At 47.2% G+C, this 23,054-nt stretch overlaps 1 protein-coding gene across 4 annotated transcripts in view; it reads left to right on the forward strand.

Annotated features, from left to right (window-relative positions):
* The window catches only part of ubtd2 (ubiquitin domain containing 2), a 102,972-nt gene that overhangs the window by 72,579 nt on the left and 7,339 nt on the right, over positions 1–23,054 (forward strand). For all 4 annotated transcript variants that reach the window (XM_038795533.1, XM_038795536.1, XM_038795535.1 and 1 more), the window contains one exon: positions 8,913–9,149. In XM_038795533.1, the coding sequence (XP_038651461.1) occupies positions 8,913–9,149 (237 nt within the window). The remainder of the gene's footprint in view (positions 1–8,912; positions 9,150–23,054) is intronic.

Below are 23,054 nucleotides of genomic sequence, written 5' to 3' on the forward strand. Positions count from 1 at the left end.
GGTTTGAATTTACTGGAGTTTAGAAGAATAAAAAGTGACTTGATTGAAACCTTTAAGATATTGAAATGTCTTGACATGACGGATGTAGGAGAAGATGTTTCCTCTTGTGGGAAAATCCGTCTAGGGATCACAAACGAGTTGCTCATTTAGATCGCGACGAGGAGAAATCTTTTCTGAGTGTCGAGTCTTTGGAACTCTCTTCCTGAAAAGGCAGTGGAAGTAAATATTTTTCAGACAGCGAGAGAACTTCTTAATTACCAAGGGCATGAAAGGTTATCCGTCCTGACAGGAGTGGGGTTGAGGTTACAGTCAGATCAGACATGATCATATTGAATGGCGGAGCAGGTTCAAAAGGGCGGAGTTGCCGACTCTGTCTCCTACTTTGTTTCTCTGTAAGTATATTTGTCACCCTTTGACCAGGGATGAAAAAGCTTGAATTTCTTAGTTTTAAATTTGCAGATATTTTAATTTGGAACAATGCCAGTTATTAACATAGAACATACAGTTCAGAAGGAGGCCATTCGGCCCATCAGGTATTCACCGACCCACTCAAGCCCTCACTTCCATCCTATCCCAGTAACCCCTCCGAACCTTTTTGGTCACTGAGGGCAATTTATCATGACCAATCCACCTAACCTGTGTGACTGTGGGAGGAATCTGGAGCACCCGGAGGAAACCCACGCAGACACGGGGAGAATGTGCAGACTCCGCACAGACAGTGACCCAGTGAAGAATCGAACCTGGGACCCTGGCGCTGTGAAGCCACAGTGCTATCCACCGACCATACGTATGGCTTCTGCCCTGGGACCCTCAAATCCCTCAAGCCTCCCCTGGCGTGTCCCTCCTTCTTTCAGTGCTACCCAATGAGCTGGTTGTGCTGGAGAAGCCCACCCTGCAAAATATTCTTAAATATTTTAGTATGAATCCAATTGGGCGCATTTTTAAGTGCTGCCATGCACCCGGTGCGGATCCATACAAGCCGGTTAGATCGCGGGAGAGGCTGAAATCGGGATCCACATCAAGCGCCGATCGATTTCTGATCTAACTGGCCCGCTCTCATTCGCAGGTTCTGGATCCCACCTGGACGAAGAGAGGTCACCAATTAACACCATTTGAGGGCAATCTCCATCTCATTAACGAGATCATAGAATCATAGAATTTACAGTGCAGAAGGAGGCCATTCGGCCCATCGGGTTTGCACCGGCTCTTGGAAAGAGCACCCTACCCAAGCCCACACCCCCGCCCTATCCCCATAACCCAGTCACCCTACCCAACACTAAGGGCAATTTTGGACACTTAAGGGCAATTTAGCATGGCCAATCCACCTAACCTGCACATCTTTGGACTGTGGGAGGAAACCGGAGCACCCGGAGGAAACCCACGCGCACACTGGGAGAACGTGCAGACTCCGCACAGACAGTGACCCAAGCCGAGAATCGAACCTGGGACCCTGGAGCTGTGAAGCAATTGTGCTATCCACAATGCTACCGTGCTGCCCAAAAAGTCTGATGCTCTATCGACTGAGCTATCCGGGCCCTAAAATTCCAATTTTTTACTGCGATGGCTGGGAATCGAACCCGGGTCAACTGCTTGGAAGGTAGCGATGCTCACCACTATACCACCATCGCTCACTAAAATCACCGAGTCGCCACATTCCGGCGCCTGTTCGGGAAGGCTGGTACGGAAATTGAACTCGCGCTGCTGGCCTTGTTCTGCATTACAAGCCAGCTGTTTAACCAACTGTGCAAAACCAGCCTATCCAACGGCCTCCCAGTGTCTAACTGACTCCCCAGTGGAAGGTCATGTGGATGCCTTTTAGCACACTAATTTAAAAGTGGGAAGCTAGCGCAAAGACTGCTGTGAGCACCAGAGGAGGCGAGTAGTCATTTTCAAAGGGGAAAATGTATCCCAGGGGCACTGGAGGGGGAGTGCTCGGAGGGAGGGGGACTGGGTGCCATCGGTCGGAGGTCGCTCCAGGCCATGGGGTGAGGGGTTCAGCGCCTGCGGGTCCTGCAGGCCATCCCCCAGATTGTGCCCATAAAAGGGGCAACTGTGACCTGAATCACACCAATTATCTTCACGACAGAGCCCTGTTGAAGGTAATATGGTGCAGGTCACTTTAACTCCCTCTCTGTGAGTAGCCTCTGGCTGCACAGCTGAAGGCTATTATTAATTCTGAATTGGCATTGTTAATATCAGACGAGTGTTATTGCCTAGCATCCCAATCAAACTGAGGCCTGGACGCTTTGCCTGAACCGTGGAGGTGTCAGCACCACAGAGGCAGCAGCCAACAAACAAACACTCCTAGAGCTTGGTTTCAGCACTGGGGATATCTCCACGACCGTGTTTGTGGGCCAGGGGAGGTTACCTAATGTTCCCAGAAGGGGTCCAGGATCTAGGGTTCCCTGCATTAGACGGGGGTGCATGTGCAGGGTGGGGTTCTCCAGCACAACCGGCTCATTGGATAGCACTATGATAGAAGGAGAGACAGGTCAGGTGAGGCTTGGGGGATTTGAGGGTCCAGGGCAGAAGCCATAACGGATTGTCGGTGTCACACCTTATCCAATTCCTTACAGCTAAAAAAATTGTCGAACCCGCAAAGGCTGGTCGCAGCAGCGTCAACGCAGGTTCGGGGTGGCACCCCATGTGCAGGGGGCCGTCGTACACCCTGCAGATCCGGCCAGCAAAGGCACAATGTGTACAGGCATCATTGGTCATTTGAGGAGATGTCAGACAGCATATGCCATAGGAGGCTCCATCTCAATGAGGAGAAGGTGTGCCACCTGTGCCACGTCCTCTCGGACTTGGCCCTCGTGGAGGAGGAGGATTCCCGCTCCTGGTGATCATGAAGGTCACCTCTGCCCTGAATGTTTATGCTACCAGTTCATTTCTGGTTTCTAGTCGGGACCTGTATGGCATGTCACAACCTATAGCCCACTAGTGCATCCGTGACGTCATGAATGCCCATTATGCCTGGGCAGCTGGCCATATAAAGCTGGACCAAGCCATCAAGATGCCCGAGCAACAGGATTCTTTGCCATTGCCGGGATGCCCAGGTCCAGAGGGTAAAAGATGGCACGCATGTCACCTTGGGTGCACTGAGGCATCAGGGAGCGTCTTTCATTAACAGAAATGGGTTTACCTCTGAATGTTCAACTCGTCCACCTCCAGATAAAGCCTGGGACACTCCTGAGATCTCTGGTTTCTTCGAGGACCGCCCTAGGATGACAGGTTGGCTCTTGGAGATAATGTGGACCCACTGAGGTCCTGGCTGATGATGCCACTACGGTGGCCGGAGACCAAGGCGGAGACCTTGTAACGAGGTCCATGCAGGTAGGGAATATACAGTGAATGTTAGAACCCTCCAGAGTATTGACAGTCAGAGAGATCTAGGTGTACAGCTCACAGAAAGGGGCAACATAGGTGGAGATGGTAGTTAAGGCATACGGCATTCATTGGCCGTGGCATTGAGTATAAGAATTGGCAAGTGATGTTGCAGCTGTATAGAACCTTATTTAGGCCACACTTGGAGTATAGCATTCAATTCTGGTCGCCACACTACCAGAAGGATGTGGAGGCTTTAGAGAGGGCGCAGAAGAGATTTATCAGGATATTGCCCAGTACGGAGGGCATTAGCTATGAGAAGTGGTTGAATAAACTCGGTTTATTCTCACTGGAACAACGGAGGTTGACGGGCGACCTGATAGAGGTCTACAAAATTATGAGGGGCATGGACAGAGTGAATAGTCAGAGGCTTTTTCCAGGGTAGAGGGGTCAATTACTAGGGGGGCATAGGTTTAAGGTGCGAGGGGCAAGGTTTAGAGGAGATATACGAGGCAAGTTTTTTTTATACAGAAGGTAGTGGGTGCCTGGAACTCGCTGCTGGAGGAGGTGGTGGAAGCAGGGACGATAGTGATATTTAAGGGGTATCTTGACAAATACATGAATAGGATGGGAATAGAGGGATACGGACCCAGGAAGTGTAGAAGATTTTAGTTTAGACGGGTAGCATGGTCGGCACAGGCTTGGAGGGCCGAAGGACCTGTTCCTGTGCTGTACTTTTCTTTGATGTGGAGATGCTGGCATTGGACTGGAATGAGCACAGGTTCCTTCCTCGGGTGAGGAAGGAGCAGTGCTCCGAAAGCTAGTGTTTGAAAAAAACATGTTGGACTTTAACCTGGTGTTTTAAGACTTCTTACTGTACTTTTCTTTGTTCTTACCAGCCATGCTGTCATTGAGTGGTGCATTGGACTGCTCAAAATGCCATTCCAATGCCAGGACCACTCTGGTGCTGCATTGCAGTGCACCCACCAGAGGGCCTTCCCCTTTGTGGTGGTCTGCTGTACCCTCCATAACCTGGCACAACAGTGGGCAACATACTGGAGGATCAAGGACATACGGCCTCGTCTCAGGAGGACGATGAGGAGGGGCCAGGCAAGGTGGGTTTAGAGGATTAGCCCAGGGAGCAGCCGGGGGAAAGAGGACAGGCAGTGGCAGCAGCAAGGGTCCGACATGCCCGGAGGACCAGGGATGAAAACGCACTGAGAGATAAGCTCTGGTGCTCCTCCGTCTGACTCGTCTTTCTGCTGATAGCATGCTCACACGCATCACCTGCACGTGGTTTGCATCAAATCTCCCGATCTAGGACCACTGTGCCCAGGGGGTATAGGGGGTGATGGGAGCAGAGGGCAATGGGGTGGGGGTACAGAATAACATGATAGAGGATTCAAAAGGATCAGCTGTAACACATTTTAATGGTGCACATTCAAAGCCCTAACTGTCCCAAGCTACCGATTGGCCCCTGCCCCGTGCCAAATCAGTGATCCTCAATCAGCTTGCACTTCCATGCTCTGCCTCTACATCTAGGTGTGTCCCTAGGATGCACGTCGGAGGTGGAGGCAGCCTGCTGCTTTTCGTGCCCAGTGGCCTTTGATACACCTGGCGGACATCCTCTGACGGGCCTGTGGCCGGAGGAACCCAGCCACCTTACCAGCGACACAGGTGTCACTTTGCCACTCTGTTTTGCCTGCTGACTGAGAGACGCGCGGAGGTAAGGAGGGGGTCACTCAGAATGACTGGAGACCGCTGTCGTCTCCCTGATGGGAGGCTCCAGCACAGCCTCCAGTGCTCTCTCCTTCTGGACGGTGCCAGTGGGGCACTGGGGTCTCCATGGGAAGGATTGGCAGCTGGAGTGAGTTCAAAAGGCCCCTGCGTCACCCGACCCTGCCAGTACTGGTGTCTCCCCATTGTCTGTACCATGGTGTCAACGTACTCAGCGATGCTCCTCGGTGATGGGGACATGCTCTACAGTGCCTCGACAAAGCCCACCTGCACCCGGAACATGTACCCCACTGGCTTGGACATGCTGTCAGTAATAGCGGTCACTGACTGAGCAACGCCTTGGGTACCACCACTCATGGCGCTGACGTCGTGCTCCAGTCTTTCCACTGCAGTTGCCACCCTAGCTATGATGGCCTCGGTACCACAAATTTCTGCTGGCGCCACCCCCTGTGCCCCTAGCCTTTGGGACTCCTTCAATGGCTGTCATAGCTGTGTCCGAGCATCTGCGTCAGCTTTTTTTAATAACCTTGTCCAGAAGATCAACATCTGACTAGCTGTGTCCTGGGATCCAACAGAGCTCCGATGACTAATTCCCTTAGATGTTCCTCTCTTCAATGGCCGGTGGAGGGATGAACGGCTCGACCCCCCCCCCCCCCCCCCCGATGGCCCGGTCTTATCCGATGGAGATCCTGGGAGAGAGGGAAATGTGATCAGTGAGAAAGCAGGATCATCTTGACTGACATGCACAACTTACTTGAAACAGGTCAAATGGGTGAAGGGGCAGTGGATCCTCACCTCTGTGGGGCAGGCCACCCTCTTTGTCAGTGACTGCTCTATCCTTGGTCAACCCCATAATCTCCATCGCTGATGTTGGGCACCCTGCTATATGACTGGGCTTTTCCGCCTATTATGTTAATTTGTGCTAAAGTCTCTGCGGGGACAAAGAGAGGACAGCGTGAGCAGCACACCTTGTGCATCAGAGGCGGGTCTGAGGCTGGCGACGTGTGGGCACCACTATTTGCAATGGGTGGGTTTTGTTCGTAGGTGCCAGGGTATGCTGGGGCAGAGGTGCGGTATTATGCTGGGAGGGTTGGTGTATGGTGCCAGCTGCCATCCTGTGGTGGTCGGGCGGGGGGGTGGATGGAGGTCGGGGAGGGAGGGTTGTCAACGTACCCGTGCAGCCTCGTGAAGTTTGTTGGTCTTCTCCCTGCACTGGACTGACTGGTCCTCCTAGTCATGCTGTCTAAACCGACAGCCACTGCTGCCCAGGTGGCATTGGCAGCCTGTGTCGAATCCTCCGACCCCCTTGGGGTCTGACCCTCAACGCCATCCAATCGTCTGGCCAAGTCAACATCCCCGAAGTGTGGAGCATGTCTTCGTAGTGGCATGGCCGTGTGCTCGGAGGAAAAGTTGATGTGCTGCTCCCCTTTGTTAGCAGGGAGTTGTCGGGCGTGGTCCAGGGGTATCAGCTGGTGGGACGGCCATTTCCGCCTTGAAACCCGTGGGGGTTATTTCCAGCTCTAATTGCCGTTAGATACCGATTGCGGTCTCGCCGGGTCAGCCGTTGGGAAGTCAAGCTCGCTATGATTCTTAGTGCTTCTCCCATTAGATTGCAGCCATTATCTTAACCCTTAATTATCTTAAGTGCTGCTGTCAAATAACCCCTTAGTGCTTTCAGGTGACACATTTCAGGATAGCTAACCTTTACTCCTGGATCTTGCCTCTTAGTTCTAGAATAAATCTAGTAATCTTTTATTTTCCTTCAGATAACTCTTTTCTCTAAAGCAGAATTAAAAATCCACCCGTGGGTACATTGGTCATGATAGTTAGGGTTAATGCTGGGGGGAGATGGGTTATATTATTGCGGGGTTTTTCTGTTGGACCTCTTTGTTTCAAATGTTACAATTATAAATGCCTTCATAAAATATTTTCTATTTAAAAAAAAACTCCACCCGCGGTGGTCCCATCAAGTACAGATACAATTTTAGCATCCTCCAACTACACATTGTATTCCTGCTGCTGTAAACACTTGTACCAACTTGTCCAGCTAAACCTAAACCCAAGATCATTTCCCCCAAGAATGTTTCCTTGACTACGTAATCTGCACTACATTCTCTGTGCCAAATTGTATTAAATTTCATCTGTCATTTTTCTGATCCAAAGTTCTACCGTGGCTAGATTTTATAGTTTGTTCACATGCTGGTGCTCACATTGTTGCGCCATTTGCAAATTCCACTGTTTTAATCATTGCAAAAATTTGAATTAGTGGTTGTGCAACTGCCGCTGTCTACCAAACAACTAATTTCTAATCCAATCCAGTATATTCCCAAGAACCAAACCCAGCGCATTATTATGCATTACTATTATGTCAAACAGCGTGAAGTTTCTTAATTTCTGGAAACAGTGGGCCTTTCACCACTAAATTTCACAATTTCCAGTCAAATCAGCATTACATTTTTCTGGCAGCTCCCCCAACATTTAAAAAACAGTGGTATGGTATTTCAGCATCTTTTCTGTCCTTGGATTTCATGTTTGCATTATAATTTTGAGTGGCCTGGTGCCTCATTTTATCCCCTTGGTTTGCTTGCAATTTGTTTGAAGAAGTCTTTATTATTTTGCAAGTATATTTTTCTCACATTCACTCTTATGGTCTCTTTGTTTCTCAGTTCGTTGTAATTGATTTTTCTACCTTTCCTTTTACCAAAATTTCAGATTCTGAATGCTTTCTTTTTCTTTCCAAAGTCTTACCTTTGGCTGCCTGTGTTAGTTTCATTATTTTTCCATGATGTATTTCAAGGATAAATTGTTGTCTGCTTCGTAAAATATCCCTTCCAAATTTTAGATTTTCTGGTCTTATTATTCTTGTACATTAGTTTTCTTGCTTATATGATTTCAGGAGCATTAACTTCAGAGTACATCTCAGAATCTATACATCTCACACTATGACCAAGAAAGCACAACAACGCCTATACTTCCTCAGGAAACTAAGAACAGTTGGCATGTGACACATTGACTCATACCAATTTTAACAGATGCACCATAGGAAGCATCCTCTACAGCTGCATCACAGCCTTGTATGGCAACTATTCGGCCCAATACCATAACAAAGTACAAAGAATCATCAACACAGCCCAGTCCATCACGAGAACCCTCCTCCCATCCATTGCCTCTGTCTACACCCCTCACTGCCTTGGGAAAGACTCTTTCCCCCCCCCTCCAAACCTGGGTTCTGTCTTCCAACTTCTTCCATCGGGCAGGAGGTACAAAATTCTGAGAATACCCACTAACAGATTCAAAAACAGCTTGCTGCTGTTACCAGACTCCTGAATAATCCTCTTATGGACTAAACTGATCTCTTCACACACCTTCTCCCACTGAGTAGTACTACATTCTGTATACTTCACCCGATGTCTGTGCCTATGTATTTACATTGTGTATTTATGTATGTCCTATGTTTTTCATGTATGGAACGATCTGTCTGGACTGCACACCGAACAATATTTTTCACTGTATCTCGGTACATATGACAAATCCAATGAGAATATGTGCATCTCAGAATATGTATGTCTCAGGATATGTGCATCTCAGAATATGTACATTACAGTAAAAAGGTAAAGTTGCCATAATCCCAGATGACCATAGACTACTTTCCCCTTTGAAGGGGGAGCTGACTGGTGGTGATTTAACCTGAGGAACGACACAACTCTGAAGGGACAAGGCTGAGAAGGCGGGGCCTTCATGAATAACCTAAATTAAAGTAATGTTAATATTGCTGTATGGGTAAATTATAATTTGCCTCAAAAATGTTTGTGAAGTATTGACTAATTTCCCATCTTTGCATTTTGTTGCAGTGGCTTTGGGTCGCAATCAACCCCTGAAAAAAGAAAAACCAAAATGGAAGAGTGATTACCCAATGACAGATGGACAGTTGCGCAGTAAGAGAGATGAATTCTGGGACACAGCACCTGCTTTTGAAGGTCGGAAGGAGATTTGGGATGCCCTCAAGGCTGCAGCACATGCTTTTGAAAGTAATGATCATGAACTTGCCCAGGCAATCATTGATGGTGCAAGTATTACATTACCACATGGTAGGTTGTCTCATATGGCATATGTTGCATTTATCTTACTTGATTCTGGCTTGTAGTTGGTTCCCATCTGATTTACTGCTCAGGTTAGATTGTGTTATCATTGTACAGTTCGACCGTAAAATTGTATACTATATCTTTAATTATCCTTATGAAAGTATTGTGTGTTATGGCCACATATGGCATTTTCTTTTTTTTTATTCTTTTAGAGTACCCAATTATTTTTTTTTCCAATTAAGGGGCAATTTAGCGTGGCAAATCCACCTAACCTGCTCATCTTTGGGTTGCGGGGGTCAAACCCACACAGACAAAAGAGAATGTGCAAACTCCACACGGATAGTGACCCGGGCTGGGATGGAACCAGGGTCCTCATTGGTAACCGCTGTGCCATCCCGCCACCCCACATATGGCATTTTCTTTGTGGTTTAAAAATATACTACTCTGAATGGTGTAGGCAACAGTTTTTTTATTTTAATGAAAATGTGTATCTATTGAGGATAAATGCACGAACACCATTATTAAAAAAACAGATAAAGTAATTTCACATTTCATTTGTTGCACAGTGAAATCTTAACAAAAGAGAGGCCCCATAAGGTATCTTTGAGTGCTAAAATGTACATTGTGTGTATTCTGTCAGGTTTGAATCTGTTATAATCCTGGCAAGTTTAGTGTTTCACACTTTGTAATGTGAATTCTCTGACAACTTGGGTATGTTCTGAGGGTATACTGTGTTATAACTCTTATTGTTTGCTGTAAGTATAAAATCTATTCTTACATTAACTAAAAAAAATTGGTGTGACTGGTATTCAGGTATAAATGTAATACTTCAAATTATTTTAATCAGAAGACTAAAATCTTAGAATTCTGACTCTTTGCTATTGCCTTTATTGAGATAATTGGAAGCTTAGAGATTTAATAGTTAGAGGAGCTCCCCAGAAAACTAAAACCCACATTACAACTGCAGCATTTAACAATTGTTAAACTTTCCCCATCCTCACCCTACTTCAACCACCCTCTACAATATTGCCAAATCCAAGACCCCTTCCCCCATTGTTGACAGACAGCCCAAATGCTGGTATTGGAGATGGGGGATAATGGGAGGTTCTTCAGGGGAGGGAATATTCTCTACTCACACTGTGCTATTGCCAGATCCCCTGGTTTTGTCTCCTGCTGGCAAACCCTGGAGACGCCTTCCAGTTCTACCAACTTCTCATCTACGTGCTTCCCCTCGGTAACACTTTCATTTTGCACATGCAAGCTGATGACGCATTCTACTTAACTACTCAACTGACCCTAAATTGTCAGACTCTTGTGCAAGCAATGGGGACCTACTCGCACCTCAGACTATTCCCCTACTTCTCTAGTATTTTCTCTGTCAAATACCTAATCTTATTCCACCCCTCTCCTTTAAAAATCCTCATTATCTCCTAACAGCCAAAGCTTATCAAAATATTCTTCTTCAGTCTCTGCATTGAACGACTCCTTATCCTCAATCATCAGCTTCCCACTCCCCTTTTCTGCTTTTCTTTTTCCCCCTGAATTGACTGACCTCTGCACATAATTCCTTCTACCGATATTCACATGCACCCCTCAAACTTGCCATCACTTTTCTACTTGCTTAGTCTCTATCAGACAACACCATATCTTCAACCATGTTCTTGTATCCATCACTAAACACAACCACCCTCCTCACCTCCCACCTTTACTTCCAACTCCCCATTATTTGTGCCATTATTTACGCTGGGGAAAGAAATTCCATTCCTCAAAATCATTTACAAATGCACATTATATATCCTAATTTTCCTGCTAGTGACCCTCCATTCACTAATATTTCCGCAGCTGGGGGCCAAGGCGCATCTATTTTTGCCATTGCTACTATTAAAACCTTAAATTTTCAATCTTGCTGAATGCTCTTGAATGGCCCGCATCTTCATAATCTGGAAAAATTAGTGGAGAGGCCGGCCTGCCGATCGGTGAGCCCCGACCGCGGGCCAGACCCCATCGGAGGCCCCCTCTCGGTGAAGGAGTGTTTTTCCCGCCCCACAAGCCTCGCCTGCCCCGACCCTTGGCGCAGCGTTCCCATCTGGCAGCGGTGAGGGGTGAACAGCGCCAGCGGGAATCTGCCATTTCCACTCGGCCCATCCGGGCCGGAGGATCGGCGACCAGCGCCATGCCAAACGCGCCAGCGCAAATGGCGCCGATTCTCCGCACCTCTGAGAATCCGCGCCGGCATGGCGCAGTTTTGGCGATTCCCCAGCCCGGCGTGGGGCTGGGAGAATCGTGCCCCCTATTTTATGGCAATACAGAGTTATTACACACTTAATTGTATGACTTCACATTGAACCACATTCCTGCAGAATAATGTCTACAAGTCCAAGCAACGTTTGAGATTCTACAGCTTTAAACTCCTGCTCTTTGTTGCACCAGACATTTATTTCTGTTTATCGCACCTACTTACTTGCTCCCTCAGTAGGGGGATGACTGACAAATGGAACTATTTTGTAACAAATTAGAAAATTATTTTGCTTGCTGCAGAGGTAGAAGGAGCTGCTGCTTTTTTTACTCCCAATATTTCTACCAGGAAGGAGGTACAAGGAAGACTGGAAGAGCCATTGTGATGGGTGATTCAATAGTTAGGTGAATTGATGAGAGTTTCTGCGGCCTCAGATGTGATACCAAACAATGTGTTGCCTCCCTAATGCTTGGGTCCAAGATGTCACTGAGCTGTTGCAGAGCACAATAAGGAGGGAGGACGAATAGTCAGCAATGGTACCATGCTGGTACAAACTACATAGGCAGAAAGAGGGATGTGATCCCGTAATCAAAATTTAGAGAGCTAGGCAGGAAAATAGCAAACAAAACTACAAAAGTAGTAATCGCTGGATTGCTTCAAGCACAGCATGCAAGTAAGCTTAGAAATCGGAGGACAAAACTGATTAATGCTGGCTAGAAAAAATGGTGCAGAGTGGGGAGGGCTCTAGATTCTTGGGACCAGCTCAGGGTAGATGATGGGACCTGTACAGGCTGGACTGATTGCACCTAAATAAAACCCGGACTAGGTTCCTTGCAGGGCAAGGGAATTTGGGGAGAGGAGGTAGAGATCTGAGGGTGGAGGGTGCCGATGGATTAGAGAATAGAAATAATAGTTCCAAAAATACAAGGCAAGAGAGAATAACAGTCATAAATTGTTCTTTGGGTATTACTGGTCAAAGGAAAACTTAAAAGATGTAAAGTAATTAAACCAGGAGAGAGAAACAAGGAAAATGTGAATTAAACATTAGAACAGAATGACAGATTGGAATGTGTGACTCCAATTAAGTAGTCTTTACACAAGCACACAAATTATAAGAAGCAAGTTGAATGAATTGTAGTTGCAAATTATTTGGGGGATATGACATGGTAGCTGCTACAGAGACATGGTTATAATATACTCCAAACTGGGGGCTAAATCTACCAAGTAGTATGATCGACAAGAAAGATGGTGCAGGGAAGGAATAACCTGAGTGATTAATGAGGGAAACATTTCAATGACAAAGGATATTACAAGTAGAAATTTTGTTTAGAACTCAGAAATACAAAAGGATTTAAGACTAGCTATGAAACTAAACTTTGCCCCATTGACGAACATGGAGGTCAGGAAGTTGAATTCTGAGCTTTGCTGCAGACAAGGAGTGGCCTGCACTTGTGCAAATTGGCATTTTTACTTTTGTTTTGGCTCTGTGCGCTTGCCGATAAGAAAATAGTGTGAAAACCCAGGTCAGGTGATTGGGTGCAGACCAACATTGCTAGCAGTTGTCCCAGGCAGGGTGAAGGGAGAGATCCAAAAAGTAGAGTCCAAAAGAGCAACCAGAGGAAGATAACAGTTTAGGTAAAAAGAGAGAAACAGATGAAAAGGCACCAAAAGAGGTCTGTAGATAGCAGGCTTTGATTGCAAAGAGCTCAAAAGAAGCCATGAAGATCCAAGAAGGCAGCCGAAGGTTGGTGACTCTGGCCTGTGTGGCATTTGGGGGGAAATGCCCCCTTGAGAGCAGTGTTCTGCTTGGCGGAGCCAAAGATCTGAAGTTATGCTTGAGTTTGTGTTTGAGTGTATACTCTGGGATCCAGGGGAATGGAATCTTGAGAGGAGTTTGAAACCCTGTGAGCTGGACCAATGTTGAAGTCATCAACATTTTGTGGAGTGATTTGTGGAGAGAATGCCAAAGCAAAATCTTCAAAGGTAAAGATTGAAATGCCTGGAGAGAAAGATCGTTTCAGTGATGTTACTGTTGTTGAGAACTCTGTGGACTCCGTCTTGGTCGCATCTTCCATTTATTGTTCACCAGAGGAAGGTATTTTGAATCTCGAACTTCGTCTACTTTCAACAAAATATTATTGGTTCCTGGAAGTCTGGTCAAGGATCGCAAACAGACAGTAGTGAGAGTTGTATAGACTCCCTGGTAGCAACTGTGAAGTTGTAAATTATATAAATGCATAGGTTAGACCAGTCATTATCAAACCCTGGGTCGCGGGCGGGTGTCGGCAGGGTCACGGAGCCACACGCCGGGACTATTTCGATCACAGCATCCCTGATTGTGGAAAGTGGCCAATGGCATGACCGGCTTTTATAAATGCTGGCCGTGACAGGCTTTCAGAAAGCCGGCTGTTCTGCGCTTGCGTGCTCCGTCAATAGTAGACCCACAGCCCAGCGGGGCAAAACGCCGCCTCCTGACGTTAGTACGCTGATCCAGGAGGAGATTTTTTTTCAGTCTCTGGAGTCTTCCTGTCTGGAGCGGTGGTAGAGACCAGGTAACGCTGACGTCATATGTTCTGGACGCAAGTGGTATTCCTCCATATTACAGCTGCCGGCATCACTGGTGTGAACTCCAACCCATGAAGATGGTGAAAACAGGTACAAAGCAGCATAAAGATGATGAGTTGAGGTGTAGGTTTATTAATTGTGCTACTGCAAATCAAGATTCAAATATCATGTGAGTTATATGCAGGGAAGCATTGGCAAATGAAAGATTAAAACTCTCAAAACTTCAAAAGCATTATAAGATTCATAAGCATGGCGAGTTCGAGGAGAAACCTCTTGATTTTTTTTTCAATGGATGCAGTGAGATCTTAACTCATCAGCTGAAGAAGTCCTTAGCAGAAATGTAGCATTGAATGATGAGCATGTGAGATTGTGAGGACCAAGCAGGCTCACCTGTCACATCAAAGGTAAGTGAAAATGGTGGGTTGCGAAGTTCGGGCCACATGGCCGTAAAAGTTGGTCAGTGTGGGTTGCGAAGGTTCGTCGGCATGAGTCGCGAAGGTCGGCCAGCACGGGTCGCAAAGGTCAGCCGGCGTGGGTCCCAAAGGAAGGCCGGTTGGTAAAAATGGGTCCTGGACAAAAAAGTTTGAAAACACTGGATTTGACAAGCATGTAGCAATGACCGATTGATTATAATGGGGGATATTAATTTACGTGTGGCTTGGGATAAACAAACCAACAATGACTTTCTTAAGTATGTTTAGGATAATTTTATGCAAACACCAAGTCCTAGAGCCAACAAGGGGCTCATGCCATATGGATTTAATGAGTAGCAAGCCAGATTTTATTACTAGCCGATCAGTGAATGAACGTTTTATATAATATCATAATATGTTTAATTTCAACATCGGCACAAATGTTTGACCTGTAATCAGATGCGCAGAGTCGGAAAATTTCCCAACTCCCCAAACTGACTCAGGAGAAACTACCCGGACCACTGGATTTTAGTCTGGTGTGGTGGCTATTGGGGTCAGGTTCACTGATGCCGGAAACCGTGTGGAGGCAGCTACATGGGCTGCTGAATGCACAGACGGGCTGATTAAAAGGCCCGCTATAGTACTCTAGAACTTTGCTTTTGTTACAACTGGGACAACAAAACAAAATTAGCCTTCACTTCCCACGCTCCCTCACTTCCCACCCACTTCTCATGCCCGATCCAGGGCAAATCCTGCCACCGCATACCTTCTTTCTACCCATCTACCTCATGCCCTTACCTGCATAGTCTTTATAGCCATTCTGCCAACTTGGTGCTACTCACCACCCTTTGCCCTTGCACACTCCATGCCAACTCATCCAGTATCCACCATGGGCAGACCTCAGGAGCCATGCTGGGATTAAATAAGATAAGGTTCTAAGTACCTTTTTTAAAACCCTGCTGCTTACGTCCATTCAATGCATTTAAATTCCCTCAAGGATTTCATCCCTTATAAAAACCAACATTTGTATTCATAGCCACACATCAAAAACAACTGGTGATTTGGAGTTGTCATTCAAACTGAATTTAAAGGGCCCCCACAGTGATAATGATAGGTTGTTGAAGCAGTCAAGTGGAAAAATATTATAATGATGGCCCTTTGGCATAAGTCAACAAACATCTATTGAGGACATTCGGTGGCGTAATGTAGGGGGAGGACACGCATTGTTGCTCGTTCTGGATGAGTGTGCTAAACACTCGATTTGGCTTTGTTTCGTTACTTCGCTCTGGAGTCGCCAGGTATCGTTAAGATACCGCCACAAGTTTCAAGGTCAAGTTCAAAACAATAAAACCATACACCAATTAGTAAGTTCAAACAAATGAGTTTATTATAATACAATTATAATCTACTCATGCACTACCTAAGATGATTAAACTATTCCTACCACTAAATAAACCAATACTTATCTTAAAGGGAACTGCCGGATCAGGGGACAAGGCCTCTTGCTCTGCTCTGGTTCGCAGACTTCAGGTTGGTACCGGTTAAAAAGGGGTCAGGAGTGTCTATCTCTGGTAGTGATCGTTGTGAGACACTTACTTGCTGGAGGCTGCTGTCCCAAACCTCTCCTCTCTCTCGGTCACGGTCTTCTTCGGTAAAAGCTGGTCGAGAGGGCTGGTCAAGAGAGGAGGGCTGGTCAAGAAGAACAAACTAAGTTTGGGACCTGTCTTTTATAGGTCCTAGGGCTTCGCGCCCTTTTGGGCGGATCCTGCTGGGAATCGATTGGGTCTCTTCCCAATCGATTTGTTTGAATCCCCCCCCAATACTGAGGCTGTCCCTCGGCTACTGGGCGGGCCTTCAGGTGCTTTGTTTTCTAACCCTGCTGGTGCCGGGGTGTCTGGAATCCCATACACTGTTGCAATCACTTCCCTATTTGTGTCCATTGTTCCTGGGATCGTTCCATTACTATGTTAACTATCCTGGAGATTGCCTCATTAGTATGCAGAATGTTTGTTTCGGTGCTGTCTGCTCTCTTAGCAGACAGAATACACATTGGCTTGGTGCAGCCTGCTTGTGCTGCAAACTTTGTCCATTTTAACCTGCAAGCTTTGCGTTCCTCCATTTTGTATTGAGGGAATGGCCAACTTCGGTGGCTACAGCATGACGTGGCTCCCTCAAGAGTACTGCAATCTTTGCCCTTTTCTCAGTATCAGAACATATTTTCTTTTGAAAAACCACATAAGTAATGGAATAAAGATCCTATCTGATTGAAATCAGAGAAGTCAGGGGAAAGAAGGTGTACAGCAGAAGTTCGTCGACGGGATCGGAGGCCTCCCAGAATTCATTGACAGATTTAATGGCAGAGGAAACCCCCCCCCCCCCGCCCCCTCCGCCGGATCGGAGAATCGCCTGGGGCAGGTGTCAATCCCGGCCCTGCCGCGTCCCGAATTCTCCGCCCCCCCCCGAGATTCGGCGGGGGCAGCAATCGCGCCACAGCGGTCAGTGGGCCCCCCGCAGCGATTCTCCGGCCCGTGATGGGCTGAAGTCCCGCCACGACTAGCCTCTCCCGCCAGTGTGGATTAAACCACATACCGGATTGGTGGCGTGCGCTGGGAGGGGGGGGGGGGGCGATCTGACCCCGGGGGGTGCCCTCACGGTGGCCTGGCCTGCAATCGTGTTCCACTGATCAGTGGGCGGGCCTGTGCTGTGGGGGCACTGTTTTTCTTCCACCTTCGCCATGGTCTTCACCATGGCGGAGGCGGAAGAGACCCCTCCCCTGCGCGTACGCTGGTATGACGTCAGCAGCCGCTGATGCTCCGGCGCATGCGCAGGCTAACGCCGGCCGGCGAAGTCCTTTCGGCCCCGGCTGGTGTGGCGCCAAAAGCTGTTCACGCCAGTCGGCGGAGCGGTAACCACTCCGGCGTGGGCCCAGCCCCTCAATGTGAGGGCTTGGCCTCACATGTGATGCCGGATTGGTTCACGCCAGTCCAACACGCCGGGACCCCCCGCCCTGCCGGGTAGGGGAGAATCCCGGCCCTGGTGTCCGGCCACTCCACTAACGGCCGAGATACTTTTGAGTACCTTGGCGGAAGAATTTGATAAGCACTGGCGGATTGATTCGTAAGGATCTCCGGAAATCAATGGAGGAGGCGTTGGCCCCCAGCCAAGCTGCTCTGGAAAAGACCAATGAAACCGTGAAAGCCCATAGAGCTACGATAAAAGATATGGAAGTGACCTTTTCATGAAACAGTGATCAGATTGCCTCATTGGGAGCAGAGATGTCTTTGGTGGCTGAAGCAAATCCGTTGTTGAAGGCTAAGTTGAATGTTCTAGAGAATCAGTCCAGGAGCCAAAAACACCTGAATTGTGGGGCTGCCAGAGGGGTTGTCAGGCCCAACGCCCACTGAGTACTCGCAGGGATATTCACTAAGAATGCGGGAGGGTGGATTCACATCTCCTCCTGAATTGGACCGAGCCCACCGTACACACCGGCCCTCGAACTGAGGATCCAATGTGCATGGTAATAGTGAAGTTTCATAGCTTCAATGAGAGAGTGGGTTTAGGAGATGGTGAAGAAGCATCGAGACTTCAAATGGGAGGGCCATGCCTGCAAGTCCTATCAAGGCCGTGGGAGCAGAGCTGGTGAAGAAGAGGGCTGCATTCAGTAAAGCCAAGGCCGTCCTGTATAAAAGTCTAGTTTTGTGTGGTGTGCTCGGCTTAGATTGACTTTCGGTGGAAAGGACTATGTATCTGATGTGCCATGGCGGTGTTGCATTGTTGGGTTCCATGTTAATTTTTGCATTTTCCTGCTCTTGTTGGGCTGAATTTTTACAGTTTGGGCTTGGGTTTGGGGTTTAGTTACATGTGAGGTTCTGATCTGTTTGTCATGAAAATATATAGCTCCCCTTTGTGCTCAATGGTTCATTGGTTTTTAGTATTTTGTGGCATGTAACCATTTTTCTTAATTCTACTTGGGAGCCTCCCTGCTAAACTAAGAGTTACCTAACGGGAGTAGTTTGAAGGTTTGGCTGCAGCACATTACCATAATTTTTTAGGTAATGAGCTTAGAGTTCTTGTTTTGTATAGGTTTGTTAGAAGTAGATTTTAGTTGTTTGTGTTTGCCTTGCCTATATTTGTAAGTTTATTCGGGTGTGGTAGCATTCAAGGACGATGGCAGTGAGGGGTGGGGGTAGTTTGCTGACGGTTCCTGCAGATCTATCTTTGTTCAGTCTTGTGATTTGGTTTGGTGGCCATCTTGGGTGGGCTGTACCTTTTACATATCATTTGGGTCATCTCTCTTGGTAGAAATGTCTGACTCCGGTTTGAGGGAGGGGGGGATGTGGGAGACCCCCAATTTGTTTGGTCACCTGGAACATTAGGCGGTTGAATGGCCCAGTAAAAAGATTGAGATATTCACTCACCTTAAGAGTTTAACCTTCAATATTCACTCACCTTAAGAGTTTAAACTTCAATGTGGTGTTTTTCCAAGATACTCATTTGAAGGTCAGGGGCCAGACAAGACTGCGGAAGGGGTGGGTCGGATAAGGCCAGGGGTGCGGAAATATTAGTTAATAAAAGGATTACGTTTTCTGCCAATAGGATCTTGGCCAACCCCAACAGCAGGCATGTGACTCTCTGGGGGGCACTCCGGTGGCTCTGGTTAATATCTACGCCCCAAACTAGAATGATAAAAATGTTACTAATAATTTGCTGGCCTCCACGATATAGATTTACATCAGCTTATTTTGGGTGGGTACTAAACTGTGTTCTGAACCCTAGTCTGGATTGGTCCAAGCCCAAATCTCTGACTTCATCAGGAGTGGTCAGAGCTTTGTTGTTTTTCATGGCGCAGATGGGGAGTGGGTGTAGATCCTTGGCACATTTTGCACCCAGATGACAAAGATTTTTTGTTTTTCCTCACATGTTCATCATGTTTACTCGCGGATTGACTTTTTAGTAATAGATAGATCTCTCCTTCCTTCTATGGTGGCACCCGAGTACTCGGCGGTTGGGATTTCGGACCACGCTCTGCATTTTATTAATTTGGCACTAGAGTCAGGTCCCTCCCAGCTTCCGCCATGGAGGTTTGACACATTATTAGTGGAAAGTAAATTTTATGAACGCATGACCACTGTCTTTGGGGATTATATAGAATTCAATAAGAATTCTATATAATCGCCTTCTACGCTGTGGGAAGCCCTTAAAGTGGTTCTCAGGGGGACATTATCTCCTGTAAAGCACACTTGGTGAAGAGAGCGTGGGTGGAGCAGCAGGGGCTAGTGGGCCCCATTCGTGAGGTGAACTCACCTTCCCCCACCCACGAGTTGTTCATGGAATCCCTACGGTGCAGAGGCAAGCCATTTGGCCCATCGAGTCTGCGCCGTTGTGCACAGAGGAAATTATAAAATCCTTTGGATTGATGCAGTATGCCAAACCCACTGGCCCGGATAGCTTTCCCATTGAATTTTATCAGATGTTCGCAGAGCAGTTGATGCCTTTAATTCAGGACATATTTAATGATTCCTTCTCCTGGGGTAAGTTGTCCTCTACCCTCACACAAGCCTCGACCTCCTTGATTCTCAAGAAAGACAAAGACCCAGCAGAGCGTGGTTTGTATCGACCTGTCTCACTCTTGAATACGGATGTTAAGTTACTTGTCAAGATGCTGGTGCTGTAGTTGGAGCCCTGACTTCCAGAGGTGGATCTTAGAGGATCAGACCGGCTTTTTAAGGGTTAGCAATTGTCTGCCAATATACGTCGCCTGCTAAACATTGTCTATTTCCCCCTCCTCAGTGCCCGTACCAGAGGCGATTGGTTCACTGGATGTTGAAAAGGCAGTTGATAGAGTGGAATGGGAGTTTCCTAGTTTATTTTCTAGATTTGACTACTGTACAGGACCCCCACGGCTAGTGTTCGTGCGAGTTGCTTTCAGTTGAATAGGGGCACGGGAGAACAGTGTTCATTGTCTTGTCTCTTCTGTTTGCTTTGGCAGTTGGAACGCTCACCGTGGCACTACGGTCCCCTATTAAATGGAGTGGGATAAATTGGGGAGGGATGGAGCATCGGATTTCCCTTTATGCTTCTCTATATTATGGATCCAGTGCCCTCCATGAACTAGATAGTGAAGCTGCTCAGTATTTTGGCTCCTTCTCTGGTTACAAGTTAAACTTGGACACGAGCGAATGTTTCTCGGTCAAGCCCCCAGGAAAGTGAGCACAACTGGAGGATTTGCATTTGCACCTTGCCAAGACTAGCTTTCGTTATCTGGGGTTCTGGGTGGCCCGCAATTGGGCCTTGCTTCATAAATTAAATTAAACTAATCTTGTTGATGGTGTCAAGTCGGACTTGCAGATGGGATAACCTCCCCCTATCTTTGGCGAGTAGAGTTCAGACTATTAAAATGAATATGCTCCTGAGGGGCAGCACGGTGGCACAGTGTGTATCACTGCTGCCTCACGACACCGAGGCCCCAGGTTCGATCCCGGCTCTGGGTCACTGTGTGGAGTTTGCACATTCTCCCTGTGTTTGCGTGGCTTTTGCCCCCACAACCCAAAAAGATGTGAAGGGTAGGTGGATTGGCCATGCTAAATTGCCCCATAATTGGAAAAAATGATTGGGCACTCAAGTTTTTTTTAAAAAGAACATGCCCCCGAGATCCCTGTTCTTCTTTCAATTACTCCCCACTCCCCCCCAAGTCTTTTTGTCAAAGTCAACAAATTAATGTTCTTCTTTATTTGGGTGTGACTCCAAGGATCGTGGGGCTTCGCTCCAAAGAGACAGAAAATCGGGGGTTTGGCGCTACCCAATTTATTGTTTTACTATTGGGCAGCCAATATTCAGAAGATATTGTTGTGGTTCAGCAATCCTGGTTCCATGTAGGGACAAATGGAAGGGAGCTCCTGCATTGTTTCTAACCTTTGTGCAATAGTTATTGCGTTCTTGCCTTTATCGCCAGTGAGATTTTCTCTGAATCCAGTGGTGGTGTCCACCCTGAGAATTTGGAAGCGGTTCAGGCAGCATTTTAAGCTCTATTCCCTGTCTTCGTTATCTGCAATAACCATCGTTTTCTGTCTGCGGGTTTGGACTTGATGTTTTAAGTCCTGGGCGGGAAAGGCCTGGAGAGGTTTGGAGACCTGTTCATGGAGGGGACGTTTGCTAGTTTTAAGGAGTAGGCAGAGAATTCAAACTGCCTGGGTCCAGCCTTTTCAGGTATTCTTAGATTCACGATTATTCGTACATTGTTTTGCCCTCCTTTTCCCTTGGCACCACCCTCTTCCCTGTTGAAGAGAATTTTTCTTCTGGCTGGGTCTGGTGGAGGAACTATTTTTGGAATATATGGCCATATCTTCTCAATGAAGTTGAGTGAGGTGAGGACGAAATGGGAGCGTGATTTGGGTCCCATTCTGGATGGTGAGATATGGAGTGAGGCAATTCATTGGGTCAACTCCACGTCTTGCATGTACTCTGCTAAGTCTGTTTCAATTCAAGGTAGTGCATAGGACACATCCGACTAAAGCGAGGGTGAGTGGATTTTCTCTGGAGTGGAGGATACGTGGGAGCGCTACTCTCAGGGGCCAGCTTACCGCACACCTGTTTTGGTCTTGTCCCAAGTTGGTAAGCTTCTGGGCCACTTTAACACCATGTCAGAGATGTTCAATGTAGATTTGGATCCATGTCTGCTGGTGGCCATATTTGGGGTGTCAGACTCGGCGGTGGTGAAGGCGGATGTCCTCGCCTCCACCTCGCTGATAGCCCTGGGACGAGTTCGACTTGGGTGGCGGTCTCATACTCCACCTAGTGCCTCGACTTGGTTGGGTGACCTCAGGGCAGCACAGTGGTTAGCACAGTTGCTTCACAGCTCCAGGGTCCGAGGTTCGATTCCCAGCTTGGGTCACTGTGCGGCGTCTGCACGTTCTCTCCGTGTCTGCTTGGGTTTCCACCGGGTGCTCCCACAGTCCAGAGATGTGCAGGTTAGGTGGATTGGCCATGCTAAATTGCCCTTAGTGTCCAAAAAGGATTAGGTGGGGTTATGGGGATAGGGTAGAGTCGTGGGCTTGGGTGGGGTGCTCTTTCCAAGGGCCGGTGCAGACGTGATGGGCTGAATGGCCTCCTTTTGCATTGTAAATTCTATGAATCTATGTATTTTATACATTTGGAGAAGATTAAGTACACCATTAGAGGGTTGTTAGAAGAGTTCTACCTTAGATAGCAGCCATTCATCTTTTTAAGGAGCTAGTCACTGTCATCTGTATGTGTTTTTGCTTGTTTGTCTCTCTTTTTTTCTATTGTCGAATTTTGGGTAATTGTTTTGGATGGCTTTGTTTAATCTGAAATTTTAATGAACATGTTTTTAAAAAAGCAAACACATTGAAATTGCAAGGACTCTTTTTTTTCTCTCAATGTGGTGAGTAGGGGATTTAAATGCCTTGATAGCTCCACAAACCTTGTCCACTTTTTGCACACTTGCATGCCTGCAGTTCACAATCCCAAAGGGGTGCTCCCCCCGTCCTCGCCAAATAACTCTGGTAGGCTTTGAACTTTGAATCAAATTCATAAAACTCATAACTCATGTTTCAGAAACTTGAGTGACCATAGTTTTTTGGCTGGGTGGGACCTGCTCGACAAACAACAGCCAGTCAACAGCTTTCATGGCAACCAGAATCTTACCAGAATTAGACTTGAACTCCAAGGGTTACGTTA

The sequence above is a fragment of the Scyliorhinus canicula genome, chromosome 4 (genome assembly GCF_902713615.1).
Source record: "Scyliorhinus canicula chromosome 4, sScyCan1.1, whole genome shotgun sequence".
NCBI lineage: Eukaryota > Metazoa > Chordata > Chondrichthyes > Carcharhiniformes > Scyliorhinidae > Scyliorhinus > Scyliorhinus canicula.